General features: G+C 44.8%; 3 protein-coding genes across 3 annotated transcripts in view; 1 reads left to right on the forward strand and 2 right to left on the reverse strand.

Moving 5' to 3' along the window:
- Positions 1 to 1813: 1813 nt before the first annotated feature.
- Positions 1814 to 3510, reverse strand: LOC308380968 (E3 ubiquitin-protein ligase NEURL3-like; the record flags this gene model as incomplete). Its single annotated transcript, XM_080858449.1, has 4 exons — positions 1814 to 1962; positions 2114 to 2266; positions 2377 to 2880; positions 3426 to 3510. The coding sequence occupies 4 exons, from the start codon at positions 3508 to 3510 to the stop codon at positions 1814 to 1816; spliced, it is 891 nt and encodes a 296-aa protein (XP_080714575.1).
- A 12154-nt stretch (positions 3511 to 15664) lies between these two features.
- mrpl17 (mitochondrial ribosomal protein L17) lies at positions 15665 to 16995 on the forward strand. Its single transcript, XM_080858439.1, has 3 exons — positions 15665 to 16037; positions 16382 to 16450; positions 16605 to 16995. The coding sequence occupies exons 1-3, from the start codon at positions 15864 to 15866 to the stop codon at positions 16854 to 16856; spliced, it is 495 nt and encodes a 164-aa protein (XP_080714565.1). The 5' UTR covers positions 15665 to 15863; the 3' UTR covers positions 16857 to 16995.
- A 2451-nt stretch (positions 16996 to 19446) lies between these two features.
- The window catches only part of tmem145 (transmembrane protein 145), a gene marked incomplete at its 3' end in the record, with an annotated part of 34008 nt that continues 28223 nt past the window's right edge, over positions 19447 to 25231 (reverse strand). Inside the window, exons 14-15 of the mRNA XM_080858309.1 lie at positions 20391 to 20576; positions 19447 to 19683 (exon numbers count right to left, since the gene is read on the reverse strand). Of these exons, the coding sequence (XP_080714435.1) occupies positions 19447 to 19683; positions 20391 to 20576 (423 nt within the window). The remainder of the gene's footprint in view (positions 19684 to 20390; positions 20577 to 25231) is intronic.

The following is a 25231-nucleotide window of genomic DNA, read 5'->3' on the forward strand; positions in this document are numbered from 1 at the left end:
CTGGTCATTTCTCTTGGTGTTACTGAAAAAAAAAACATCATATGGTCGCTAGGTGGCAGCATATCTTCAAAAACACAGAAACCAGTCTTCAACTAACGCTGATGAAAGCAAGTACACTAAAAGAACTCTGATCAGTTCATTTCAATCTTTATGATTTGATCACGTTTAAAGGATGGAAGTGGTGGTTCTGCCTGTTTTCACGTAGTTCTAAACTATACAACTAGATCAGTCTTATTAGTTGGTTTTTGGTGAGAGGATCCTTTTTACTGGTATCAATTCACAATCAAGAAAACACGAACAAACCTGTTGTGCTTTTGTTATTTTATATTATTAGTTTGAGTCTTCACAGCCATCAGTAGCCTATAGGGCATCAAACAGGTCATTGGAAGCTGCGTGGGGCAGCCTTGGCCTAGGTATTAGAGAAGCGGTCTTGCGACCGAGCTAGTTACTTCTCTGAACCAGCAGTGATAAATAAAGAAAGACGTCAACAGAATGAAGCCGTCGACAGACTAAAGATGTAGACAAAATAAAGATGTAGGCAGAATAAAGTGTGCTTTCCCCTTTCTTAACATCCACCGCTGAGGTGTTCTTGAGCAAGGCACCCAAACTGCTCCCGGGTGTGTTTGTGTTCGCTGCTAACGGAGGAGTTAAATGCAGAGGGTTATCTTCTTGACCAATATATGATGCTAATTCAATGCAGGGATCAATCTTCTTGATCAATAAATGATCCTAGTTCAAACAGCGTCCTAGACAGACTCAGTTTACTGAATACGAGTAGAAGTTTGTTGGTTTGCTGGGTATGTAGCAGATCGATAGTGAATCATAAATTGTGTGATATCACTATCAGTCAGTAAAAGTGACAGTAAGCAACAACCAGATCAATATGATCCGCTGATTTGATTGCTCATTTCTTCCGAAGAGATTACTAAATGCTCCTTTTTCCCGTCCATACCGAGAACAAGGTTTTAGTGGTTAGACTTTATTTCTTGATTATTATAACATATTCAAATGATTGATTATTTGGCTGTTCAGATACAACATACCCCATCTGTCAGTTAGCTAGTTATTCTCCCCTTTTCTCTCTTTCTCTCGCTCGCTCTCTCTCTCTCTTAGTCCCTCTTTTGAAAAACAATGATCAACCATAACCAAATGTACATGTTTTGACAAGTCATGATTTAATTATATATACAAATATTGACAAATATATTCACAAATATTTACAAGTACCAAATAAATAATGTAAACAGGACTCAAAATATACAATGTATGGTGTAAACAGTTCCCTCAGGAGACTGGAGACGTATTAGACTTTCTGATCAGTACATGTTTTTGTAAACCTTAATCAATTCACATTGATCAAACATTGGAAAAGCCTTCCTCAAAACAGTATTTAAAGTGCATAAATGCTTTAAAAAATGAGTATTCAAAACAGTATTTAAAGTGCATAAAGGCTGTACAAAATGATCAGAGTGCAATAACATATAGCACTGCTTGAAGTAGGGTGCAGGTATACTTCTAGTGTCTACCAGACGCATCTGATTTGAAACCTTTTAGTGTCTTTATTAGCCTGTGGGCAGCACGGCAGCACCACAACCACCGCATGGAACATTCTAGACTGTCTGCCGACACAGAGGACAGGGCCTCGTTTCCCGATAACGACGTATCTTAACGGCCGACGTGGATTTTGGCGACATCGTAGACTCATCATAGCCGTAAGTGCGGCGTCGGGAAACCGCCCAGCAAGAATCCCTCTTACGACCGATTTCAAGTCCTTTTTAGCGTTCGGGAAACTAGGCCCAGGTCCAAAACTCTTCTAGACACTCTGCCGACACAGAGGACACGTCCCGAACTCTGCAAACACCCTGTTAGCACAGGGGAGGCACAGGCAGCGATGTCCGCAGCGGAGGGCCAAACTAGCTTCACGATCCTGGCACACCGAGCACAAGTCCTCTGACCTGGATTCTGGAAGATCGAAGAAGAGCTGTCTTAGAGGAATGCCTGACTCAAGGTTTGCATATTGTAAAAGCAATTCGAGTTGCTCCATTGAAAATTACAGATTTCTAGGCTTCACTTGGCCTGCCTTCAGAAGGTCTTTCTACTGAATGATACTAACCTGTTGGAGGTTTGTTATTGTTGCTTTGGTCCCCTTGAGCCATTTCTATCCTTCTCTTTAACCGAGGTGGGGTGTCTTCATAGCCACATTCAAACAAGCTGTCAGGAACAGGGCAGGATTCTCTAATAAACGTACAAGTCCTCCTTTCAGAACCTATAAAGTAGAGACATAACCAGAAGATCAGTCAATTACCGTAGGACACACTGGCTATAGTTGGCCTATAAGATAGAAATGGCCTCATTGTACACCGTCTGTGAACTCACCGAGTAAGAGCACTGTGGTTGACTGCCCGTAGACATCAATAAGGGCCCAAAGGGGAAGAGTGAGGTCCAAATCAGTCTGCGTATTTTTACACATTCCAGTGGATGTCTTGAAACAAAGCTGTCCCGCACGGTTCATCCAGAAGGTGATCATGGTGCCAGGCGGGCAGTGACTATGAGGCACCGGCAGTGCGCAGTACCCAGGCTTGTCTGTGAGGGCGGGTATGGCCAGGGATGGGAGAGAGCGGTTGGTTGGGCACACGTTGGTGAATCCCACCCGCACGGCTCCTTGAAAGGCTAAAAGGCTTCGCTCCACCTGGAAATGCACCGTCTCCTTAGGCTTCACCGGGCGACTGCTGAACACCAGGCCATCCTGGAAGGTCTCCAAGTCCCTCGAGGCCCTGCAGTTCCCGTGGCTGAGGGTGACCTTCTTGCCCACGGCCCCAGGGTGGAAGGTCAGAGGGCCCAGGCAGGTTAGTCCACAACGATGGGTGAGCTTGGCACCTACTGGTCAATGAGAAGAAAAAAGAAAACTATTTTAAAAAGAGAAAAACTGGGTTTCATGTAATCGTGCTACCTATACATTAGGTATCTAAGAGCTCTCCCCCAGTCATAGTGCTCTCTCCTCAACCATGTTTTTATTTTTAGATTTGAAATTAAGCTTTAATTTGAATTTGATTTCATCATCTAACCAACTAATAAGAGTGTGTCTTCATGCACGGCCTAGTGCAATAGTAATATCTGGGGAAGCAGGTGACTGATAAACTGCCACTCCTGATGACTACCATCTCTACTTCCCTTTCACATTTTTGCCATATTTACACGCATAGGACCAGAGGAAACCCCCATGATTCTACTGTACTTGCCCCAAAAATGGTAGCTATCTGTACCCCCATGATGCTACTGTAACTGCCTGAACAAGCTATCTGTATTACTGACTGGTGTTAGAATAGCCTGATGTTTAGAAGAGATTTGATGAAAATGTGCAGGTTGGTTATAACTGTAGCTTTGTAATGAAAGAAAAGTTTAACAAATGAAGTACAAATTCTTACCGTTCATGTTGTCTGTCATTTCTTTGTATTCTGTATTTGCATGTGTGTTGTAGTCAATGAGATCTGGACTGACCCACAGACTCATCTGGTAATCCGTTAAACTGTCTGTTTCTGTTTGAATGAACTCAGCCTGCCTTTATAGCCACAGAAACGCACGTGCCTGGGGTTTACAAACATTTGTCATCAGGGAGAGGCAGTGAAAAGGAAATGGGAGGGGCTGTCGAATTGGGAGGAGACTTAGTGTTGGAAAAGTACCTAGAGGTCTGTGCGCATGTGTCTGTTTGCAGATGTGAGGACATGTGTTTGGGCAGGCATGCCAGCAGTTCATTTTTTTTCATGTTTGTTACGCCATGTTTCTTTACTCCTGCTGTCCCGTGATCTAATACATGATAAGAAGAAAATATCTGTCACAAAAATGTACATGTTTTAAAAGTCTGAATTGCTTTTAAATTGCACTGATAGAAATACAAAAATGTAAAACATTGAAAAAACATAATGAACTCCTTTAGCCCCACTACAAATCATAACACAACAATCATTAATGTTTCTACAAGTAACCTACTTTGTGAGATTGCAAAGTGAAAGTTAGACATTTCTACTGGTCAAACAACAAAGCTACTGTGAAGATGGGTGAGTGCAGTTGAGTGGGAGACTGAACTCTTTCCAGGCAGAGCTATGCTGCACTGTAATGCTGGACCAGAATCAGCAAAATGCCACAAAGCATGGCAGCTATGTAACCATCACACAGTCTGTGAAACTCCACTAAGGACTAGTCCTCTGAGCACCCCCACAGACAACATGAGTCTGTTCCCCAGTCTGGAGCATGGCCTGTCCATTACACATGAGTCTGTTCCCCAGTCTGGAGCATGGCCTAACCATTACACAATAAAGCTTTTGTCAGACTGATGCAACTGCATCTTGTCTAGCATTAACATTGTGCACTCGTCTTGAACCTCACAATGAGATTCTGATTCAGAATACACTTTGATTGTAATTTTTTCGCTTGTTATTGTTGGGTGGGATGCTCAATGCAAGATCTTACAAACTCAGAAATGTATTGTTACATAGAATCATTTTCACTGCAGTCATATCTCATTTCATCTCTACATGTACATTTAGTCATTTAGCAGACGCTTTTGCCCAAAGCGACGTACAAGGGAGAGAACAGTCAAACTAAGAGCAATAAAACCTGGTGTAACAATAAATACTGCCTTTTTAAGAAATAGAAAACATATCTCAGACACTTAAACACATGCTTTAGTTCTTATTGCATGTACTAGTAGATTGAAACTTCATATCACGAGCAGTCCTTTCCTTCGTGTCTCTGCCTAAGGTTTCTTCCTGCCTAACAGGCAGCGCCTAGAGGCGATTGTATTGTTATGGCGCTATACAAATAAAATTGAATTTAATTTAATTGAATTACAGGGGGTTCATGTTCCCCATCCATATTTTATTCTGCCTATCTCTGATGGACATATAATATGTACATATTGCAGCGTTAACATGCATTGTGAACTCTGTGTACTGTTCACCATCAGTATCTCTATATTTGATCCCTCTATTGCCAACGGCAGGATCTGTACATCTTTACAGGTCAAACCAATGGAAAGGTTTTCACGCCGAGGAGGTTATGTGTTCGGTGTGTTTGTTCGTATGTGTTTTTTGGCAGGATAATGGAAAAACTACCACCTAGGGTTCTGTTTCATTCTGACTGCTGCTGAATCTGGTTCATAAATGAATTGCAAATCATGGCCTTGGAGGACTTATACAACATGTAATTTGTTTATAGGTTCAATTACAAAGATATAAACATCTCGATTGCATGCTGTGAATGTAATAAAAGGATTGCGAGAAGTATTTTTAATGATGCAATGACCAAAGCCTTCAATACAAATCTTATGATAATTACACTAATGTATTGTGTGTCTTACCGCATGAACGGTCACATGAATACAGACAACCCCACAACTGTCTTTCATTTAGTGAAGGCACATGGAGGCTCATAACAACTTGTCATATTTATCACAATGTGTTTAATATGGGTGTGCTGTTTACTTTATGCCTGCACATCCCTCTCTCTCCTGCTCTCTCCCTCTCCCTCTCTCTCTCTCCCTCTCCCTCTCCCTCTCTCTCTCCCTCTCCCTCTCCCTCTTCCTCTCTCTCTCTATCTCTCACAATGTGTTTAATATGGGTGTGCTGTTTACTTTATGCCTGCACATCCCTCTCTCTCCTGCTCGCTCCCTCTACCTCTCTCCCTCTCCCTCTCCCTCTCCCTCTCTCCCTCTCCCTCTCCCTCCCTGTGTCTCTCTCTCCCTCTCTCCCTCTCCCTCTCCCTCTCTATCTCTCACAATGTGTTTAATATGGGGGTGCTGTTTACTTTATGCCTGCACATCCCTCTCTCTCCTGCTCTCTCCCTCTCCCTCTCTCTCTCTCCCTCTCCCTCTCCCTCTCTCTCTCCCTCTCCCTCTCCCTCTTCCTCTCCCTCTCTATCTCTCACAATGTGTTTAATATGGGGGTGATGTTTACTTTATGCCTGCACATCCCTCTCTCTCCTGCTCTCTCCCTCTCCCTCTCCCTCTCCCTCTCCCTCTCCCTCTCCCTCTCTCTCTCTCTCTCCCTCTCCCTCTCCCTCTCTCTCTCTCTCTCTATCTCTCACAATGTGTTTAATATGGGGGTGATGTTTACTTTATGCCTGCACACATCCCTGTGTGAAACAACTTCACATTATCAGTTAAATTGCAGCTTGTGTGCAGTTCATCCACCAGTGTCTTGCAATGTTTGTATTTAATGTCACATATAAGAGCTCTAGCATACAGTGCTTTTTCCTAGTAACCATGTGATTTCATCTCAGCCCCTCCAGCATGGCCTGTCAATCAAACTCAGGTAAATATTAACATGACCTGTCAATCAAACTCAGGTAAATATTAACATTCACTGATAAGAAACATTTTGTCATTCAGAGCCTTGGCAGGCAAACAGACAAATGGGGGGGGGGGACACAGTGAAGAGGAAGAGCTTAGTTGCCTTCCTACTGTAATATAAATATAGGTAATATGGACATGCACATACTGTATCTCTTGGATTATGTGATTTCAATGTGATCTTATGTGATCTACATAGATCATCATCCACTTTGGGAACATAGGATAGTGTGTTGATTTTCTTCTTCTCTTATAACTTCAAAAGAATAAAAGTAAAAGTAATCAGGTTATACAACTTTGAACCGTTTCATTTCATGACAACATATTATGATCTCCTTTGGACATCTCAAGACATTTCTCATATCGAACAGTTTGAAAAGTTTTAAATGCCACTTCTAAAAGAGGTCACAGTACAAGTTTGTCAATTCAGAACATAATAAAGTAATTCCGAGGTCAACATCACTTTCAGAATGACCCAAGGTGAACCAACACTCCCAAGCTGTTGGGTCCTGACCAATCCCAGTCTGCAGGTGACTGAAATGCTGATGAAGGGTCCGAAAAGCAAAAAAGTATAGTGAGAACATTCAACATGTTTTCTTCTTCATTTTGCCTTTTTAATATCATGAATTATAATGTTACAGTTACAGGATGCAATTTTTTAAGGGAACCTTGAAGGCAACGTGTCAATGAAGCAGTCAACACTTTACAAATGAGTTTCTTGGATAGGATAGTTTTTGGAGAGGATATTTTGAACCAACGCTCTGATCGTACATGTGTGTGTTCTCTGCACATTTGTTTTCTTTATCATCTCTGACCATAGTTGTGTGTGTCCTCTGCACAGTCATTAATGTAGTAAGAGTGCCAACATGGCATGCTTTCGCTTTCTTGCTTTCAGGAGGCTTTTCCTGTAATCATCTTGGCCTGCAGGTGGAGAGGTTAATTAAACAAACATTTCATCTGTTTCGCTTTGACATGGTGCCGTCATGTGAATAAATGAGATCGAAAGTACAGCATGTTTATGTGATCAACACAAAGCATTGTGCAAATGAAGCAACCTTTGAACACTTTTACAAAAAGTCTAAACATTTGGAGGACACTTTTAGACAGTATCAGTGAATGCTTGATCACGCTGGGTTTTACCTTACCAGCTTTAGGGATATAATCTTCGTTATTATCTTCTTATAGTACATCTTTTTTTAAATTTCAATATGATCTTATGTGATCTACATAGATCATCATCCACTTTAAACATGATTAAGTTGTGTTCATTTATTTATTGCCACCTGTAATCTAAAGTCACAGCACGTGACTTGGTACACATTTGTCATTTAAAAACATAATAGCAACTCTAAGGTCAGGTGGACCAACACTCCCAAGCTGTTGGGCCCTGACAAATCCCAGACTGCAGGTGACTGAAATGCTGATAAGGGGTCTGAAAAGTAAAAATGCGTACTGAGAACATGTTTTCTTTTTCATTTTGTCTTTTTTTGTCAGGAATTATAACGTTACAATTACAGGATTTTAGGGAACCTTGAAGGCAATGTGTCAATGAATGAATCACTTTACAAATGAGTTTCTTAGAGGATGTTTTTGGAACGCTCTTTTCGTACAAGTGTGTGTCCTCTGCACATTTGTTATCGCTATCATTTCTGACCATAGTTGTGTGTGTCCCCTGGTCAGTCATTTCTGACCATAGTTGTGTGTGTGTCCTGGTCAGTTATGTCTGACCATAGTTGTGTGTGTCCTGGTCAGTCATCTCTGACCATAGTTGTGTGTGTTCTCTGCACAGTCATTAATGTAGTAAGAGTGACAACATGGCATGCTTTCGCTTTCTTGCTTTCAGGAGACTTTTCCCGTAATCACCTTGGCCTGCAGGTGTGGAGAGGTTAATCAAACATGTCATGTGTTTTAAGATCATAAAGATAGGCTATAGTCATTAAGTCATAAATTATATCCTTCCATTAGCCAATATAATCTGATAAAGGTTATGTTGAGTTTCATTATGAGCACGTTTACAGTTAACCCACACTTTTATTTTCAATAATTGTCAGCAGCTGGGGGCAATTTCAAGGGAACTGTGAAGGCAACGTGTCAATGAAGTCGTCATCACTTGACAAATGAGTTTCTTAGAGATTTTTTTTTAGGATAGGATACTTTGAACCAACGCTCTTATCGTACATGTGTGTGTTTTCTGCACATTTGTTATCTCCGTCATTTCCGACCAAAGTTGTGTGTGTTCCCTGCATAGTCATTTTTTGTGGTTAGAGCGACAACATGGCTTGCTTTCGCTTTCTTCGTTTCAGTAGACCTTTCACCTAATGTCTGTATACATACTATGTCCAGCGCCCTAATGCTGGCTGTGTACAACCCCTGTTGTGTCCCTCCCCCTTCTGCCACACAACCCTCCCCCTTCCCACCTTCCTATCACCACCCGGCCGACCTCAAGCAGATGGGTCCCCCCTTATGTGCTATCCCCACGGCCCTGTTCTAGCTAAATCTATCAAACAACTAACTGTTGGTTGGATAGATTACAACTCGTTGTCAGACAACTTCGGCGTCACTCTGAAAATATTCGTCCCTCTTCTGCGATTTCGATTTGGGAAGGCCGCACTCATGTTTATCCTTGTTTTCTGCTATCCCCATTTCGTTTTCCTTCATGTTTCTTGCCTCTTTGACATCAAAGATTCACACTGCCTTGTTTTTTCTTGTGCTAAATAATAATAAGGATCCTCCATGTCAAAACTTGGACTCTCAAACTCAAACATCTCAAAAGACAAAATGGTTAGACATTACCGCCAACCACTGACTCCCATTCTCTCTTCTTCTTTATCTTCCAACTTGCGCCACCAAATTCAAGCTCCCACCCAAAACATAAAAAAAGCAAAAGGCTGTCTGTAAGCAGTGTTGTTGTCTGTAAGCAGTGTTGTCGGTGCTGTCTGTAAGCAGTGTTGTCGGTGCTGTCTGTAACCCAGTGTTGTCGGTGCTGTCTGTGAGCAGTGTTGTCGGTGCTGTCTGTAACCCAGTGTTGTCGGTGTTGTCTGTGAGCAGTGTCGTTGGTGCTGTCTGTAAGCAGTGTTGTCGGTGCTGTCTGTGAGCAGTGTTGTCGGTGTTGTCTGTAAGCAGTGTTGTCGGTGTTGTCTGTGAGCAGTGTTGTTGGTGCATTCTGTAAGCAGTGTTGTCGGTGCTGTCTGTGAGCAGTGTTGTCGGTGTTGTCTGTGAGCAGTGTTGTCGGTGCTGTCTGTAAGCAGTGTTGTCGGTGTTGTCTGTAAGCAGTGTTGTCGGTGCTGTCTGTGAGCAGTGTTGTCGGTGCTGTCTGTAACCCAGTGTTGTTGTCTGTGAGCAGTGTTGTCGGTGCTGTCTGTAACCCAGTGTTGTTGTCTGTAAGCAGTGTTGTCGGTGCTGTCTGTAACCCAGTGTTGTTGTCTGTAAGCAGTGTTGTCGGTGCTGTCTGTAACCCAGTGTTGTCGGTGCTGTCTGTGAGCAGTGTTGTTGGTGCTGTCTGTAACCCAGTGTTGCTGTCTGTAACCCAGTGTTGTCGGTGCTGTCTGTGAGCAGTGTTGTCGGTGCTGTCTGTAACCCAGTGTTGTCGGTGCTGTCTGTAAGCAGTGTTGTCGGTGCTGTCTGTGAGCAGTGTTGTCGGTGCTGTCTGTGAGCAGTGTTGTCGGTGCTGTCTGTAACCCAGTGTTGTCGGTGCTGTCTGTAAGCAGTGTTGTCGGTGCTGTCTGTGAGCAGTGTTGTTGGTGCTGTCTGTAACCCAGTGTTGCTGTCTGTAACCCAGTGTTGTCGGTGCTGTCTGTGAGCAGTGTTGTCGGTGCTGTCTGTAACCCAGTGTTGTTGGTGCTGTCTGTGAGCAGTGTTGTTGGTGTTGACTGTGAGCAGTGTTGTCGGTGCTGTCTGTAACCCAGTGTTGTCGGTGCTGTCTGTAAGCAGTGTTGTCGGTGCTGTCTGTAAGCAGTGTTGTCGGTGCTGTCTGTAAGCAGTGTTGTCGGTGCTGTCTGTAAGCAGTGTTGTCGGTGCTGTCTGTAAGCAGTGTTGTCGGTGCTGTCTGTAAGCAGTGTTGTCGGTGCTGTCTGTGAGCAGTGTTGTCGGTGCTGGGGTACTGTAGAAATTTTGTGGTGCAACATGACGGCCTGCGTGGAAGATGACCTGCTCCTATGCAGATAAGATAAGCTAACGAAAACACACCAAAAGTTACAGGTGGTTATGCACTAATAAAAATATAATTATTAAAACAGTATTCCATTTCTGCTAAAAGAAAAACACTACACACTGTACCTAAGAGTAAGAGTCCTTGAACACATTCGATACTACTGTCAAAGTGTCAAATCTGCTCAACATGCATAGCATGCATTATTTTAACTCATTTTAAATTGGAGATAACTCTTTTACTCTATGAATAACACCCAATAAATCAAAGTAATGTGTCAGTAAAAGAGCGTGTGTGTGTGTGTGTGTGTTTAAATCAAGGTAATGTGTCAGCAAAAGAGCGAGTGTGTGTGTGTGTGTGTGTGTGTGTGTGTGTGTGTGTGTGTGTGTGAAAGAGCGAGTGTGTGTGTGTGTGTGTGTGTGTGTGTGTGTGTGTGTGTTTAAATCAAGGTAATATGTCAGCAAAAGGGCTTAAGCACACAGGGAGGGACAACATGGAGGATGTACCAATATGCACAGTTTCCCAAAGGCGGGTTTCACTTCCTCTTAATGCAAGGGCGTAGATTTGGTCTCAGCATTGCCCAGCAGCCCCCACCATATAGAAATAAACTTAATTGATGTTATATTGAACCGGCAAACATTTGTGTACTAACTAATAATAAAAACTAAGTAAAAAAAAAAAAAACATCCTCCAAATTTATTTGACCACTTATTTTTGTTGTCCTTTTTGGATATCCCAAACATGAGTGAGATCTCACCTGAAGCCCTGATGGTCCAGCTGCTGCTTCCTCAACCTGCACTACATCTGCACTTGATTTCTAAGTTACATGGAGGATGTACCAAAATGCACGATTTAGTTTAAGTGTTAAATGCTTATAGCAGTCGAGACAGGTTCCTAAAGGTGGGTTTCACTTCCTCTGAATGCCCATGTTGAAGAATGCATTCTTTTAATGGAATTAACAAACTCGATAGTTGAAAGGTTAAGCATTAACTTTAAGATCATGAACACATCAGGACAGAAAAAACCCTAAACTTTTCTGTTACATTTGTGCTAACATGACAGTGTAGTTCTAAAAAAACTGCCAATTCTGCAATTAAGTGAAAAACAATATTCTCCTGAGTTTGTATAACTTCAATATGTCTCATCTGATCTGGAAGCGTGTTTTATAATCTAATGAATCTAATGTACCCCTCAAAAGCAATGAAAGCTCTGAGCAATGTCCACAACAACACAGTCCGCCGAGGTCTCCCTGTCTCAGCATGTGTGTTATTTACTCATACAATGACAGAATCTGTGTAGTGATACATTAACTATGAACTGTAAATGTGCTCAAAATGAACCTGAACATAACATTTAAATTGGCTAAATGAAGGACACTTATATGTTAATAATTAATCCGGTAAGGATCTGTATTATGATACATTAAACTAAATTAAAGAGGCTTTGGAGCTTGTATCAGCCAATGACTAACTAAAAGGCTTTGGAGCGTGTATCAGCCGATGACGAACATCTAAGTCAAAGTCAGTTAATTTAGGGTGGCAAAACATCACACAGCAACACACACGTGCATTTAGGGTGGCGACACAGGACACACACACAAACAGAGGTCGCAGTGAATTTTTCCTCTGCATTTACCCATTCTGGAACTTCTTTTTATTTAATTGTCAAAATTATTGTATTTCCATTGCCTCCTTCGTTTAGTGTGTGACACATTCAGTGTGACAGTTTAGCCTGTTTTTATTCAATTGGCAGATAAACTTGTATTTAATGACTGGCTTTCATTTTGACCACACATGCAAAACTGGGTAAACTACCCTTAATGAAAAAGACATTATACTAAGCTGCTATAGGTTACTCAAGAAAAAGACTTTATAATAAGCTGCCACAAGTTACTCAAGAAGAAGTTCCAATGAAGGCCTATGCATGTACCACTCAAAATGTTTCACTCCCAAGACAAGGCTTAGATAAAAGTGATGAAGTGAATTTGCGATCATTCTTTGTGGTGACACGATCAGACAATCAGAGCGCATGTGGTGGCCGAGGTGCTGATCGTTCATCAGTCTCTAGGTTCTGTCACACTGCACGTCCCTCATTCACAGTCTTCTGTCCAACACACATGGACGGCGACGTTAATACAGACCGTTGAAGAAAAATGCATTGAACATGGGCATGGTCTTGTGGTTTCGAGCCTTCGAATGATTCATTTATAAGAACAACTTCCTTAATGTAATGCTGTTCATGCTTAATGCTGTTATCTGGCATGGCGTGCATGATGCCTGCCCGGGACAAAATTATTTCAACAGCCCCCCGCCCTCACCCAAATCAAATAATAATAAAAAAAAACGCTAGGCAGCAGACTTGTTATATTCAGCGCCATGCTTTATTGTTCCTTGAATCTTTCAAAAACGTCACACATGCCTATTAACTCGTAAGACAATAATCACTTCCAAACTTTAAGTTGGCCAACGTCAAAGTATGAGTGGTTAACTCTCACTTTTAAAATAAAGTTAGCTTAATTCAAACACGATCCACTAACAGTGATACATGTAGGCTAAAGGTAAACCCCATTACAGCCCCGGCGGGGATCATGAATAGCCCACTGCTGCTTACTCAGCCAGCTAGATAACGTTACCCTACAGTAGTAACGTGGTAAACGTAGCAACAATGTCCCAACTTGCTCTTTTGATGCATGCCCTAGCACGTCTGTGTTCTTTTATAAACTTAGTCATTCGCTCCCTCGCTGATAAAGTGTCACACCCCTTTTCTGATATTTGTGAGTTGACACTTTGACGGCTACATTCTGAACATAACGGGAGGCGTTAACTAATCAAATCGATCAAATAACCGTTTTGCAGTATGTTCAGGCCATATTAGCATGACGCTAAATAGGTTGACGGCCAGCATATAACAAACACAAAGACAAATAATGCTGACACTATCTGAAGACATAGGCCAACATATGTTTAAATATTCCACCATTCAATCACTACCGTCATATATGACCAACATTGTGTGTGGGCTGGGCCTGGCTCCCCGCTTGTTTCCTGGCTGTAATGTCATGAATTGGCTTAATGCCCAAACATGCACATGACAGAATGGAAGATTTTCCCAATGACAACACTTCATCCTTTGGAAAAGTACGGAAGACGCATACATAGATGCATACAATAGGTTAGGAAACCGAGGGTCCGAGAGTTTCAGGAAGACTCTCCATTCGGTAACTAGTTTTAGACGTGATATTAGCCTCCATCCTTCCTTCCTTCCTATCCATTCTCACCGTTTTCTGAGATAAATCGGTATGCTTTCCGGGCAAAGCACAAAAGCAGCAGCAACATCAAAACTTCGACTTCCAGCTTCTGTTGTGGCAGAAAGACGTGGGACCACGTCAGTGTGGGTGCGAATTGTAGACCTGGCCACACAGCTTCCCCTGCAGACGTTTGCGTCTGAGTTAAATTAATATTGCAAAACGCGAATGACCAGAAATTCTCCAGAACTACTGAAAAGCACCGCCCTTTCTGTTAGTACAGCGCTTGGTGTTTTTCCAGAAGAAATTTGCAAGTTGCAACTTGTCCAGTGCTCATCAAGTGGCGGACGATTGAAATGCATGGGATTTCCTGTGTCATAAACTGATTCATAAGGAGTGGAGTGGTGGTCTATTTGAAGTCATATACCGGTTTTTTATAATACCTTATACCTTTATTATACCAAAGTCACTGGATTTGGACTATAATTAAGGCACGGTCTCGAGAGGTTATAGTTATAACTTTTGTCCAGCTTGTGATGGAGTGCCGTCACTACGGTTGAATATGCACTCTGACTGCCATACCAATAGGCCTGGCTCTTTGGCATTGTGGACAGGGTGCAGGTTTAGGTACCCAAGGTGACATAGGATTTAACATAGGACCAAAACACCAGTAAAATAATACTATAGGCTACAGCTACATAGGACTTAACATAGGACCAAAACACCAGTAAAATAATACTGATACAGCACAAGTAACAATACATTCAAAACCAAGCTACCATGGTGACATTGAAAGAGAGCTGGTGCCGATGGTCACGGAGTCACAGACTAAATGTCTGACCTGAAGAAAGCCACTTCTTACACTCTGACTTTCTTGTGACTTTATGGCTGTGCTAACAGGAAACTCCAGTTACTACCCATGTTGTTCCCAGCACTCTAATATCAAGTCATGTGACTGACAGAAACTGGAAGAATTCTACCTGTGCGCCTTGACAACTGGCTCCACAGCACCCTCTAGTGCCCAGTGGTGGTATTTCACAAGATGAGAGGCAGCAGGTTCTCACCATAGACATATAGATATTTATATACAGTATGTCTATGGTTCTCACCCCTGTTCCTGAGTTGCCCTGCCCCTGTTTGTGGTCAGAACGACAGTTGGACCCGCACACCCGTAGCTCTGTGGGGCCCAAGCTGAAAAAGGACTGTGGGGCCTAACACGTGTGGGCCCACATACCAAAAGGGTGTGGGGTCCACACGCCAAAACGACATTGGGGCCTGCAAACTTATGCATGCAAACTCATGCATGTAAAGATTTCAGTCCATCCAGGATTGTGCAACTTTTCGGGGTGATTTTTTGCAGTAAAATTACAGATTCCGTGGTGGTGATTTGAAGTTTCTCTTTAAACCCCACTTAAACTCCACTTATACTAGGGAAATGCATAAGGGATAAAACACTATTCAAATATTTAATACAAATTTTAAAAATCGCCAAAACGACCGTGGGGTCAAAAATGACTCTGGGGTGTAAGGCAGCCGGTTCTCAACCCAAAACGACCATGTGGCCTTTGGACATTACCACTACGGGGCCTGGCATATGTGCACCCCTTGTTGTTTAAAGGATGGAACAGTAACACTACTTTGTTTTCCATTAACAGAGCTGGGTTGTTTTTTAGGAAAAGCTAAAGGAACATGAGTAGAATTTTGCTGAATTTGACAAAAAAAAGGGTCAATATCATGGACTATGCCTTTAAATGGAAAGGCATATTACATTTTTCTGTGTCTGTCATTTCTCATTTTATGTACACAATGATGACGATACATGCAAACTTGGCAAAACGTGGGTTTACAAGACACCACAGTCAAAGGCGGAACCATTGGAAAGGGAGCAGTTGTCAAGTCGGATCTATTATACAACCGGACAGGCAATGTCATAGAAGCCTGCGCGTGTTATGACATTAGCTGGTTAGCTAGCCAGTGTACATCTCATACATCTCAGTGTTATGCTTACATTTCTAATCACACAGTAACTTGCGTCTGTCTTACTTAATGTATTAATATCCTCGAGGAAGAGTTACAGTTAAGCAAGTCGGTTCTCCAAACTAGTAAAACGTGGGCTAGGTTGGAAGATGCGACTCACGCTGCAAGCTCTGATATCCCATGGCCGTGTGGCCCGGAAAATGGGCCTGGGACCCGAGTCTCGGATCAACATGCTCCGGAACATTTTGACAGGACTGGTTCGGCATGAGAGAATAGAGACCACACGAGCACGGGCAGATGAGGTCCAGTTCTACGCCGATAAGGTGAGCGTTGTTTTATGAGTATACAACATTGATGTGCTTCCAAGGTGGTCCATGTTGCTTTACTTCACTCAGGGCTTAAGTTAACGTTACAAAAAAGCAACTAACGTTATGTTACTGCTTAAGTTAAACCAGAATCTGGCAGTGATTGTATTATAGGTTGTAATGTTATCTGTGCTTTTGGATGGAGGCAGCTGTCTACTGGCTACTTGTTTATTAACTTGTTGAAGTTTTGTCTATTTAGCCTAGCCTAAATCCTATGCCTCCTGTTAGACTACTGGCTGTGATTCACAAGAGACTTCAAGTAATCATGAGTCCATGCTAATAGATCTCTCTTTTCAATTCAGCTGATTGACTACGCCAAGAGAGGAGACACGGACGCAAGAGCGATGCAAATGGCCAACTTCTGGCTCACGGTATGTTAAGAGCAGCTCATTTTCCATGATTTCAATCCCGCTGTGAAGCCTGTCATTGCTTAGAGTTTGAGCTCAGCCCTTTTACATTTGTAATGCATTGAGAAAACTTTGGGTTGTGGTTTGATGTTGTTATTTCCCCACTCCATATTCACAGGAAAAGGATTTGCTCCCGAAGCTTTTCAAGGTCTTGGCGCCCAGATTCGAGAACCAGGTCAAAGGATACACACGCCTGGCTCGACTTCCCAACAGGGAGAACTTGGACCGGGCTGAAATGGCGGTGCTGGAGTATAAGGGTAACCCATTCCCTCCACTATACCCAGTCAAACGGGAGAACGAACTGACTCTGATCAACCAGCTGTTGAAGGGCTACAGGGAGGAGAGGGCACAGCTGACTAGCCCACAGTGAGCCCTGAGTGAGGGTGGCACAGAGAACTGTCTGAAGTCAAACTCAAGAGCTTTTTTTTTGTCTGTTTGAATTGATTAACAATGTATGTTTATGTGTTGATTTGATGTGTGAAGGTCATTAAATGAGAACAAGAAACTCATTGGCACTAACGTACTTCCTAAAGTAAAGTGTTGAAGATAAGGTCCTTTGTTATACGTTAGCTCCACTCTCTGGATGACCCATGATGAGGGGGTACAATATTCAGTAGTTCAGTCACAAGCCTCCACTTCTCACTCATTCCCTAGGTGCTGACATTGAGCAGAACAAATCCGCTTGATCATTGCATTTTTCACTTCCAGCTTCACAATGAAGGAAGAAACGTTAGTCCTTTTAACAAAATCATTTCTTTTAATTTGGCAAAAAGAGTACATACGGCTGCTTCAGATCAATTCCATTTGACACTCAAAACAGTTGCTGTTCAAGTCTTTGAACAGTAGTGTGCTCTTTACAGGATCATTCTCTAACGTGCTTGTGACTGTGCTGTTCTCTATAGTAGGCAACATTCATAAGGTGACTGTGTCCTTGTATGTGCATCATTCATAGGAGTTCCCTTCAGGGTATCGATCATTAATATCATAAATCATGAATTGTTAAATTGTCTGACTGAACATCTGTCAGCTGATAGATTAAGATTATATGGACTAATGTGGGTATAATGAGGAATGAGAGAACACGCAATTCAAAAAAACAAAACTATTCCAACCTGCACATAGTCTGATTCAAGTATGACTTCTCTGTATAAGCATTAAATAATACCTCTCTTTATAAATATGTCATTATGCACATAACGTACCAGCCTATCTATCTTAAAGTCAAATATCGACACTACGCATGGTAAGTTATGCTGTTGACATGAACACTTCTGCAAAGGAGTTACAAATCATGGAAATATTTGTAGATATATATACGAAAATAGTAAACACGTTTACAAAGAAAACATACTTGACCCTTAACACATGTAATAATGCGTTACATAGCATTAGAGTTGCATTGGCATGAGTTAGCATGAGTGTGAGAAACAAGGTAACTTTAAAGTGCACCATGCAGATTAGAATGTTTGTAATGCAACAGGTAATAAAACAACTAGCGCTGTCGCTCCAATCCTTTGGGACTGTCCAGATAACTGCCAATACACTGACGCTAAGGATAAAGACTCCACACCACATGATGGCGCCAGAGGGATATGGAGCGCTCGACTTCAGACCCACTGTATACATTTTCTCTTAGCTCTCCTGTGTTACAGAAGTTTAACATTTAGATTGAAATATACTGTTACTGTGATACCTTTAGACATTTAAAAAAAAAAAACTGGGATATATCTGCCCTACAAATGAAGTTATCCTGAAGTATTTAACTAAATGAAAACAAAGAATTTTAAACAATTATAGCCTCAATCTGATACACATACACGTAAAATTATAGAAAATATATGTATAGCCTATATACAACTGACTATACACAAAATTGGATAGCAGGAGGATTTGAAAAGATCCTCAGATCAGACACCAGTAAGAAAAGCATGCCTGTCTGAAACACACGGCGAAGTGCCAGCGCTAAACTCCACATTAGGCTCACTGTTCATAATTATAACAAGTCCGGTGCAGAATGAACACAAACATAAATGGAGTTCACTGACAACATCATAGCAAACAAGTGTATAAAAACCAAAACATTACAAATAGATAGTTTCAGATGAAGGAGGTAAATAACGTCATAGTCGTAGTTCTATTGCAATGGCAATGAGCGTCTCTCTTGATGATCACAGCACCACAAGAAACCCTGACCATAGTTAAAAGTAATACATAAAAAGATGACTGACTGTTTATGTCTAAAACTCTGACGTGATGGTTTTGTCTGTGTGATTTCACATACTCATGGAGGCTATCATCACAGCTATTTACACGCGTGGCCCTCCTCCATGGACCTCCTCCACGGCCCTCTTCCATGGTCCTCCTCCCTGGTCCTCCTCGTGGCTCTCCCCATGAATCTTTGATGGAGTCCTTGGGCTCCTCCTGTGCCTGGGCCCCAGTCTCTCCCTGGTCCCACTGAAATATTTATTGCTTCTTCATTCGTTAACAAGCTCTGCACTTTGAAGTTGAGTCGACTTCCTGACTTTTCTTCTCCCAACCCCTCCTTTTCCCCACCTTGATACTTCACTTACCTATTGCTCCTGACACATACAAAAAAAAAATACGAACCAGACAAAAGTGAAAATGGACTTTCTTGAAGACGCAGCTCAGCAAATTCCTCGCATCCGCTAGTCCATCCCATGTCATCCTTATTCTCTCCCTCACACACTCTCACACACACACACTCACACTCTCACACACACACACTCACACACTCACACTCACACTCACACTCACACTCACACTCACACTCACACTCACACACACACTCACACACACACACACACACTCACACACACACACACACAAACACACACACACACACACACACACACACACACACACAGATACACAACCATCCATCTCTTTCCTCTGTTCTATGCCTGTCTGCCTCCCGATCTGTTGGCCCTCTCACTCTGAGACTAGGCTTTGGAGGCGTGGCCGGGCCCGCCCTGCATGCTGAAGTACTCGGTGAAGTGGGAGGAGAGGCGGAGGGTGGGGGGCGAGTGGGCCACGATGCGGGGGGGCAGGGGCGGGAGCGGTGGGGGGGTCAGGGTGGATATGAGGTCGGCCGTGGTGGTGATGATCTTCTGCTCGCTGTTCCGGGCCACCTCCTGACTCTTGCGCACCCCTGCCTCATCCACAGTCTTCATCGGGGCCTGCAGATCAAAATAAGAGGGAGAGTTTGTATACACGCCTCCACACCCGAGGTCCCACCCACCATCAAATCCACTTGAAATCTTACTGCTAAAATGGTTATGGGAAGAATTACTAATACAGCATGTAGAACAATGTAGGGTACTTCTTCTTTTGTTTTTTAAGACTGCACAAAGAATTAGCCAGTTATTTACAAAACATGAAAACAATTAAATAGGTCTAATTTCCTTCATTGTGGCCACCAAACAAACAGTTATAGAAGTTATAGAGAGGTGTGTGTGTGAGTCCCAGTCGTCAGCATCAGCAGCACCAGCAGCATCAGCATCAGTACCAGCACCAGCATCAGCCCCACCATCAGCACCAGCATCAGCATCAGCATCAGCAGCATCACCAGCACCAGCATCAGTACCAGCATCAGCATCAGCACCACCATCAGCATCAGCACCAGTACCAGCATCAGCACCACCATCAGCATCAGCATCAGCACCAGTACCAGCATCAGCATCAGCACCAGCATCAGCACCAGCATCAGTACCAGCATCAGCATCAGCATCAGCATCAGTATCAGCATCAGCCTACATGTCTCTTTCCCACCCCCACCCCTCTCACTCATCAGCATCAGCCTACATGTCTCTTTCCCACCCCCACCCCTCTCAGTCATCAGCATCAGCTCTGTGTCTCTTTCCCACCCCCCACCCCTCTCACTCACTGCGTTTATGGAGAAGAGCTCGGTGAAGTTGGGCTGCGAGTCGCCAAGGAAGCTGCTGTTCCCGTAGGCGTGGTGAGGGAAGGTCTCTCCACCGGCACCCTTAGGGCTGGGCAGCAGGATGCCGATCTGGGACGTCCGCACGTGGTAAGGGAAGTTCTTATTGGCTGCTGAGGGCCGTGTGATGGCCTGGGGAGAAAAGAGTGAGAGGAGAGAGAGAGAGGAGAGAGTGAGAGGACACAGAGTGAGAGGGACAGAGTGAGAGGACACAGAGTGTGAGGACACAGAGTGTGAGGACACAGAGTGAGAGGACACAGAGTGAGAGGACACAGAGTGAGAGGAGAGAGTGAGAGGACACAGAGTGAGAGGACAGAGTGAGAGGACACAGAGTGAGATGAGAGAGTGAGAGGGACAGAGTGAGAGGACACAGAGTGAGAGGGACAGAGTGAGAGGACACAGAGTGAGAGGAGAGAGTGAGAGGAGAGAGTGAGAGGACACAGAGTGAGAGGACACAGAGTGAGAGGACACAGAGTGAGAGGACAGAGTGAGAGGACACAGAGTGAGAGGACACAGAGTGAGAGGACAGAGTGAGAGGACACAGAGTGAGAGGGACAGAGTGAGAGGGACAGAGTGAGAGGACACAGAGTGAGAGGGACAGAGTGAGAGGACACAGAGTGAGAGGACACAGAGTGAGAGGACACAGAGTGAGAGGGACAGAGTGAGAGGACACAGAGTGAGAGGACACAGAGTGAGAGGAGAGAGTGAGAGGACACAGAGTGAGAGGGACAGAGTGAGAGGACACAGAGTGAGAGGACACAGAGTGAGAAGACAGAGTGAGAGGACACAGAGTGAGAGGGACAGAGTGAGAGGACACAGAGTGAGAGGGACAGAGTGAGAGGAGAGAGTGAGAGGACACAGAGTGAGAGGACACAGAGTGAGAGGACACAGAGTGAGAGGACACAGAGTGAGAGGAGAGAGTAAGAGGACAGAGTGAGAGGGACACAGAGTGAGAGGACACAGAGTGAGAGGAGAGAGTGAGAGGACACAGAGTGAGAGGAGAGAGTGAGAGGACACAGAGTGAGAGGAGAGAGTGAGAGGACACAGAGTGAGAGGAGAGAGTGAGAGGACACAGAGTGAGAGGACACAGAGTGAGAGGACACAGAGTGAGAGGGACAGAGTGAGAGGGACAGAGTGAGAGGACACAGAGTGAGAGGAGAGAGTGAGAGGACACAGAGTGAGAGGAGAGAGTGAGAGGACACAGAGTGAGAGGACACAGAGTGAGAGGACACAGAGTGAGAGGGACAGAGTGAGAGGGACAGAGTGAGAGGACACAGAGTGAGAGGGACAGAGTGAGAGGAGAGAGTGAGAGGACACAGAGTGAGAGGGACAGAGTGAGAGGAGAGAGTAAGAGGACAGAGTGAGAGGGACACAGAGTGAGAGGACACAGAGTGAGAGGACACAGAGTGAGATGAGAGAGTGAGAGGACACAGAGTGAGAGGAGAGAGTGAGAGGACACAGAGTGAGAGGGACAGAGTGAGAGGAGAGAGTGAGATGACACAGAGTGAGAGGACACAGAGTGAGAGGGACAGAGTGAGAGGGACAGAGTGAGAGGACACAGAGTGAGAGGGACAGAGTGAGAGGGACAGAGTGAGAGGGACAGAGTGAGAGGGACAGAGTGAGAGGACACAGAGTGAGAGGGACAGAGTGAGAGGACACAGAGTGAGAGGACACAGAGTGAGAGGGACAGAGTGAGAGGGACAGAGTGAGAGGACACAGAGTGAGAGGACACAGAGTGAGAGGGACAGAGTGAGAGGGACAGAGTGAGAGGACACAGAGTGAGAGGACACAGAGTGAGAGGACACAGAGTGAGAGGGACAGAGTGAGAGGGACAGAGTGAGAGGACACAGAGTGAGAGGACACAGAGTGAGAGGAGAGAGTGAGATGACACAGAGTGAGAGGAGAGAGTGAGAGGACACAGAGTGAGAGGACACAGAGTGAGAGGACAGAGTGAGAGGGACAGAGCGAGATGAGAGAGTAAGAGGACAGAGTGAGAGGACACAGAGTGAGAGGAGAGAGTGAGAGGACACAGAGCGAGATGAGAGAGTAAGAGGACAGAGTGAGAGGGACACAGAGTGAGAGGACACAGAGTGAGAGGACACAGAGTGAGAGGACACAGAGTGAGATGAGAGAGTGAGAGGACACAGAGCGAGATGAGAGAGTAAGAGGACAGAGTGAGAGGACACAGAGTGAGAGGACACAGAGTGAGAGGGACAGAGTGAGAGGACACAGAGTGAGAGGACACAGAGTGAGAGGAGAGAGTAAGAGGACAGAGTGAGAGGGACACAGAGTGAGAGGACACAGAGTGAGAGGACACAGAGTGAGATGAGAGAGTGAGAGGACACAGAGCGAGATGAGAGAGTAAGAGGACAGAGTGAGAGGGACACAGAGTGAGAGGACACAGAGTGAGAGGACAGAGTGAGAGGACACAGAGTGAGATGAGAGAGTGAGAGGACAGAGTGAGAGGACACAGAGTGAGAGGACACAGAGTGAGAGGACACAGAGTGAGATGAGAGAGTGAGAGGACACAGAGTGAGAGGACACAGAGTGAGAGGAGAGAGTGAGAGGACACAGAGTGAGAGGACACAGAGTGAGATGAGAGAGTGAGAGGACACAGAGTGAGAGGAGAGAGAGTGAGAGGACACAGAGTGAGATGAGAGAGTGAGAGGACACAGAGTGAGATGAGAGAGTGAGAGGACACAGAGTGAGAGGACACAGAGTGAGAGGAGAGAGTGAGAGGACACAGAGTGAGAGGACAGAGTGAGAGGACACAGAGTGAGATGAGAGAGTGAGAGGACACAGAGTGAGAGGACACAGAGTGAGAGGACACAGAGTGAGATGAGAGAGTGAGAGGACACAGAGTGAGATGAGAGAGTGAGAGGACACAGAGTGAGAGGACACAGAGTGAGAGGAGAGAGTGAGAGGACACAGAGTGAGAGGACACAGAGTGAGATGAGAGAGTGAGAGGACACAGAGTGAGAGGACACAGAGTGAGAGGAGAGAGTGAGAGGGACAGAGTGAGAGGACACAGAGTGAGAGGACAGAGAGTGAGAGGACACAGAGTGAGAGGGACACAGAGTGAGAGGGACAGAGTGAGAGGACACAGAGTGAGAGGACACAGAGTGAGAGGAGAGAGTAAGAGGACAGAGTGAGAGGGACACAGAGTGAGAGGACACAGAGTGAGAGGACACAGAGTGAGATGAGAGAGTGAGAGGACACAGAGCGAGATGAGAGAGTAAGAGGACAGAGTGAGAGGGACACAGAGTGAGAGGACACAGAGTGAGAGGACAGAGTGAGAGGACACAGAGTGAGATGAGAGAGTGAGAGGACAGAGTGAGAGGACACAGAGTGAGAGGACACAGAGTGAGAGGACACAGAGTGAGATGAGAGAGTGAGAGGACACAGAGTGAGAGGACACAGAGTGAGAGGAGAGAGTGAGAGGACACAGAGTGAGAGGACACAGAGTGAGATGAGAGAGTGAGAGGACACAGAGTGAGAGGAGAGAGAGTGAGATGAGAGAGTGAGAGGACACAGAGTGAGAGGAGAGAGAGTGAGAGGACACAGAGTGAGATGAGAGAGTGAGAGGACACAGAGTGAGATGAGAGAGTGAGAGGACACAGAGTGAGAGGACACAGAGTGAGAGGAGAGAGTGAGAGGACACAGAGTGAGAGGACACAGAGTGAGATGAGAGAGTGAGAGGACACAGAGTGAGAGGACACAGAGTGAGAGGAGAGAGTGAGAGGGACAGAGTGAGAGGACACAGAGTGAGAGGACACAGAGTGAGAGGACAGAGAGTGAGAGGACAGAGTGAGAGGACACAGAGTGAGAGGAGAGAGTGAGAGGGACACAGAGTGAGAGGGACAGAGTGAGAGGACACAGAGTGAGAGGAGAGAGTGAGAGGACACAGAGTGAGAGGACACAGAGTGAGATGAGAGAGTGAGAGGACACAGAGTGAGATGAGAGAGTGAGAGGACACAGAGTGAGAGGACACAGAGTGAGAGGAGAGAGTGAGAGGACACAGAGTGAGAGGACACAGAGTGAGATGAGAGAGTGAGAGGACACAGAGTGAGAGGACACAGAGTGAGAGGAGAGAGTGAGAGGGACAGAGTGAGAGGACACAGAGTGAGAGGACACAGAGTGAGAGGACAGAGAGTGAGAGGACAGAGTGAGAGGACACAGAGTGAGAGGAGAGAGTGAGAGGGACACAGAGTGAGAGGGACAGAGTGAGAGGACACAGAGTGAGAGGAGAGAGTGAGAGGGACACAGAGTGAGAGGGACAGAGTGAGAGGACACAGAGTGAGATGAGAGAGTGAGAGGACACAGAGTGAGAGGACACAGAGTGAGAGGGACAGAGTGAGAGGGACAGAGTGAGAGGGACAGAGTGAGAGGGACAGAGTGGAGGACAGAGAGTGACAGGACACAGAGTGAGAGGACACAGAGTGACAGGACACAGAGTGAGAGGACACAGAGTGAGAGGACACACAGTGAGATGAGAGAGTGAGAGGGACAGAGTGAGAGGACAGAGAGTGAGAGGGACAGAGTGAGAGGACAGAGAGTGAGAGGACAGAGTGAGAGGACACAGAGTGAGAGGAGAGAGTGAGAGGGACACAGAGTGAGAGGGACAGAGTGAGAGGACACAGAGTGAGAGGAGAGAGTGAGAGGGACACAGAGTGAGAGGGACAGAGTGAGAGGACACAGAGTGAGATGAGAGAGTGAGAGGACACAGAGTGAGAGGACACAGAGTGAGAGGGACAGAGTGAGAGGGACAGAGTGAGAGGGACAGAGTG

This window comes from Sprattus sprattus (assembly GCF_963457725.1).
Source record: "Sprattus sprattus genome assembly, chromosome: 19".
In the NCBI taxonomy this organism is placed as follows: Eukaryota; Metazoa; Chordata; class Actinopteri; order Clupeiformes; family Clupeidae; genus Sprattus; species Sprattus sprattus.

Excerpts from the sequence above, each read along its gene's own strand:
- mrpl17 (XM_080858439.1), top strand. The coding sequence starts at position 15,864 with ATGCGACTCACGCTGCAAGCTCTGATATCCCATGGCCGTGTGGCCCGG. Across the intron at positions 16,038-16,381 it reads TCCAGTTCTACGCCGATAAG|CTGATTGACTACGCCAAGAG; the intron begins GTGAGCGTTGTT and ends TTTTCAATTCAG. Across the intron at positions 16,451-16,604 it reads TGGCCAACTTCTGGCTCACG|GAAAAGGATTTGCTCCCGAA; the intron begins GTATGTTAAGAG and ends CCATATTCACAG.